The sequence below is a fragment of the Limulus polyphemus genome, unplaced genomic scaffold (genome assembly GCF_000517525.1).
Source record: "Limulus polyphemus unplaced genomic scaffold, Limulus_polyphemus-2.1.2 Scaffold87, whole genome shotgun sequence".
Lineage (NCBI taxonomy): Eukaryota > Metazoa > Arthropoda > Merostomata > Xiphosura > Limulidae > Limulus > Limulus polyphemus.
In genome coordinates this window covers 103,966-108,643 of record NW_013665697.1, presented here as the reverse complement: position 1 = coordinate 108,643, position 4,678 = coordinate 103,966, and the positions used below count along the sequence as shown (strand labels likewise).

The following is a 4,678-nucleotide window of genomic DNA, read 5'->3' as shown; positions in this document are numbered from 1 at the left end:
CCTCCCACGACTAAAAAAAGGGGGGTAATTTAGATTTACTTTGTTCTTGTTGTTACAAGGTCAGTCAAACTGACCAACCACATTACAGTTAGGGTAGAGAAAATAACAGATAAAATATAAAGTTTTACTGAAATAAAAAAAACGTTTGACATTTATTTAGGAGGTTTTATAGATTACACAAATTAAATTGGAGAATTTTCAGATGAAGAAAAGTATTTTTAATATTAACCTGAAAAGTCAACACTTTTATTCCATATATTCCTAAGGAAATTTTTAGTGGAAATACTTCATTAAAAATTCTGATTTTTTTTTTTGTCTACAAATGACTCAAAACGTTTATTGAAAGCTTTCAAAATTTTGTCAAGTTACCCAAAACATATTAGAAGATATAGTGTGGAAACTCTAACGGTCAATTTAGAGTTAATTTTTAGTTTGAATCGACCAAGCCCATAACGAGAGAGTTAAACAAAAAATACTGACTAAATTAAGATTTTGGGAATAAAATGGACCTATCTGACCCATCTAGAATACTATATTTTTTTTTATTACCATCCTATTCTAAGCTATATATCACACCTGTGGACAAACTATTCCAAAGGCCAGTAATCCTCTCAGAAGAGTAGCACTGTCTTAAGTGGAGTTACTCTGGGCTTTCATATCTGGAAACCTCATCTGATTTTACAGATTCCAAACCTCTACCTATCTTAAAAAAACTTAGTCTTGCCCCCCTTCTAGATATTCTCTACATCAAAAAAATCACCTCTCCAACAATGAAATCAACTCCTTCATTACACTTATTTCCAATGACATGCAGCTGACCAGATGTATTACACCTAATTAACTTGAACATACAAATAAGATGAAGGATAAAATGTTTCTGTAGTAATACTGATCTTCAAAACTGAAGCACAATAATTCTAAATAAAACTTGAAACAAAGATGAAACTACCAAATAATACAGAGCTCAACACTCACAGCAACAATAAGCATTAATATATTAAAGATTTATTAAATCAAAACCTTCAAGCTATTAAAATGCAAAGGCTACTGTTAGTTGTACCATGAAATACCTGCTGACTAGGTGAGGTTAAAGTATTCACAGGCTTTAGTTCCAGAGGTAAAGCTGGCAGTAATATGCCATCCAGACGGTTAAGCAAGTTAGACTTTACTTCTTGCATAACAGCTGAAGTTGTGAGGCAATTTTCAGGTGTATCACAAGGTAGAACTCTACAAACACATTCCTAAAAGCCATAAAGCATGGTTTACACAAAGCACAAGGATGGATCATTGACAAAATATTATGAAAATGTTAAAAACAGGTTTTTGACAGGATACAGCAGTCTATAAAAAGAAAACTTTATCATGCTGTACATTTTCACATGGTTTAAAATCGAAAACATATTCAAAACTATTATCCTGCTATGCTGATTATCTGAAATTTATCATATTATAAATGATATTTTAGTTTCTAAGAAATACAAATACAGGAGTTTTAGGACCATTTTAATTTTATTAAAACTAAATGACCATTAATTGCAGAAAATATGTTTTCTACTGTCCAATATTTTGACTTGTACCGTCATCAAGAGTATCTTAGTAAATATATATTTGTCAATAAAAATAGTACTATTGTCAGATGACTTGTTTACTACCTCAAATATGTCAGTCTTTCTACATATTCAAGCAACATGTTCCTTTTCTTCTAAATGTTTTGGATTTTGCAGATTAAGTTTTAGATTATATTTTTATGGATTGTATAGATATACTAATATGTCCTGTTTGCCTAGAGTTAGTGATAATTCATTTTCACCAAAAATAGTAAGTTCCTTTATTCTAATGAAGTGAACATTTGTACTACATAACATTCACACTTTTATTTCCTCAAATATTTATGAAGCAGTTTCAAATACTTTACATAAAGCTTTCTTAAATTTTATGTTTTTGATTCATTGTGTAAATTCTTTTTAGAAAATATCAGCTAATTCCAATGGAAGCTTTAACAATTAAAATTTTGATACAAAAATGAGAAAACAGAAATAATTTTGTTTGAAACTTGGTAGTAACTGATCCCTCTTCTGTGTTCACTGAGCTAGCAGAATGTGTAAAACAACTAGTGACAAGATTTGCACCAAATTAATATAACCAACAATGAAGACCACACTCACCTCTTCTTGACATGCATCCTCAATTTCACAACTTTCCAGAATATCCATACTTTCTGATGTTAGATCTATAGGAGGTGGTGTACTTGGTGGAGATACTTGTGGACTATCTGTTGAACTCTCAGTATTACTGAAAGACTGACCCTAATTTAAACAAGATGGTATTTGTTTTATTAAACATAACTGATACTAATGTATAAAGTCCTTAAACAATTGCCATAGTTTCATACAATACTTTGAAATACATAGAAAAAATGGTTACACACTGAAGAGGCATCTAAACAGATATTTTAGACAACTTCCAGAAAGTAATATTTACTCTCAACATTAAGAAGATTTTAGAAAAAAAAAAAAAATCATATTTTTGCTCCTACAGCTTATGAACACTGCCCCAAGTTACACAGGTATGCGATAGTTTTTATCGTCTTGAAATTTTTACCTATTCTACAGTAATTGCTATATACTGACTTTGAAAATATCCATTTTTTTCCCATCATGTACAAATTTTTCACAAAACGTCATATGTACTTTTACACAAGTGAATCATTTTCATTGAAATTGGGTCATGTTTTGTTATTCTTAAAATGTTAACAACCATTGGCTGTAGATATCTCTTGATCAATTGCAACATGAAAGTCTTATCAATTGTTTTAGAACCCATGAGAAACACACTGCTAGTACATAAATGGTTAACAGGCCACATGACGTGTCATTTCTGGATAGTATTTGTTCATGCATGCACTTTGACACTATTTTTTCCTTTAATATTATTTATTCATTGCTTTTGCAACAAGAGGTTGTGTAAATGACCTAAAAATATTCTGTTAATATTATGGAAAATTTAGTGTAAAGAAACAAACCAAAACATTACAGAGTTTGACAAAGTGTATAACACATTTTTTTGGAATAAAACTTGAGGACCAAGACAAATCATGGGCTCCATGCAAAGTTTGCACCATTTGTGTCGGAGAGTTGAGACAATGGACTAAAGGTAAGAAAGTCTTTGCCTTTTGGAATTCCAATGGTCTGGCTTAAGCCTACAAACCAGGGAGATAACTGCTATTTTTGCTCATGTAAAGTGCAAGGCTACAACACTCGAAATAAAAGGGAAATTTCTTATCCAAACCTTCAATATGATCTAAGACCTGTTGCTCATGGACCTGTACCTACTCCACCAGAGACTCTTGATACAATTTTAACCAATTCTGAATCAGATGTCAATAGAAATAATGATAGGGATTTTCAACCTGAAATGTCTGGTGAATCCCAACTTTTCACACAAGGTGAACTTGATGATTTGGTTAGAGAATTGGGCATTCCAAAGATTTCTCAGAGATTTTTGGGTCCAAACTTTTGGCTAAGAACTTACTTTCTCCACGAAAGTCATTTTACTGGTACAGAAATCATGAGAAAGAGTTTACACGATACTTTACACAAAAAGGTTCACTGGTTTATTGCAAAAATACTGCTGAATTAATACTAATGTTAGGAGCTGCAGTCTATGAACCAAGTGAGTGGTGATTGTTCATTGATAAGAAGTCTAAAAAGTGTTCTCCTTTACAATGGTAACATATATGCATCTGTTCCTATTGCTCATTCAGATCACTTGAAGGAAATGTACAAAAATCTAGAACTTCTTAATAAGAAGAAATACAAAGAACATGGTTGGCTACTTTGTGAAGGCTTAAAAGTCCTTTATAAGTTGTGATCAACAATCCAGTTGTACAAAGTTTCCATGTTTTTTGTGTGAGTGGGACAGCAGGGCACGAAATCAGCATTGGATAAAGAAGCAATAGCCACGCACAGTCAGCCTGATACCAGGATCAAGAAACATTGAACATGAAAGTTAGGTTGACACAAAGAAAGTCCTATATGTCACATAAAACTGGGCTTGATGAAGCAGTTTGTAAAGGCCTTAGATAAAGATGGCAACTGTTTCAAGTATTTATGTGGGCAATTCCCAGCTCTTTCAGAAGTGAAACTTAAAGAAGGAATTTTTGTTGGGCCTCAGATTAGGACGATGAGGAAAGTTGAAAAAGAAGCATGGATTGTCTTTAAAGATGTTATTGCCAAATTTTTAGGAAACAAAGACCCAAATTACGAAAATATTGTCAATAACATGCTAGATAAATTCAAAGAGTTGGGTTTTAATATGAACTTAAAAGTTCATTTCTTACACTCGCATATTGACTATTTCCCTGAAAATCCTGGTGCCGTCAGCAAAGAACAAGGAGAAAGGTTTCATCAAGGCATCAGGGAAATGGAGAGGAGGTATCAGGGAATGTGGAACATCAGCATGATAGCTGATTACTGCTGGTCATTGAAACAAGATGTGCCAGACACAATACAAAAAAGAAAGACCACAAAACAGTTTTGAGACTAAAAGACATAATTTCTCACAAAAAAAACAGGATGAATGAGGATGCGTATTTGTTTGACATCAATTTTCTTCAGTTTGTTTGTATTTTTGTTAACAAACAATAATAATAAAAATGTTCATTGTGGTAAACAAAATA

At 32.2% G+C, this 4,678-nt stretch overlaps 1 protein-coding gene across 3 annotated transcripts in view; it reads right to left on the bottom strand.

Moving 5' to 3' along the window:
• LOC106468289 overlaps positions 1 to 4,678 on the bottom strand; it is a 121,911-nt gene that overhangs the window by 86,767 nt on the left and 30,466 nt on the right. For 2 of the 3 annotated variants that reach the window (XM_013928712.2, XM_022397239.1), the window contains 2 exons: positions 2,166 to 2,306; positions 1,071 to 1,241 (listed from right to left, as the gene is read on the bottom strand). In XM_013928712.2, coding sequence (XP_013784166.1) covers positions 1,071 to 1,241; positions 2,166 to 2,306 — 312 coding nt within the window. The remainder of the gene's footprint in view (positions 1 to 1,070; positions 1,242 to 2,165; positions 2,307 to 4,678) is intronic. The other variant, XM_022397245.1, reaches the window with a different exon arrangement.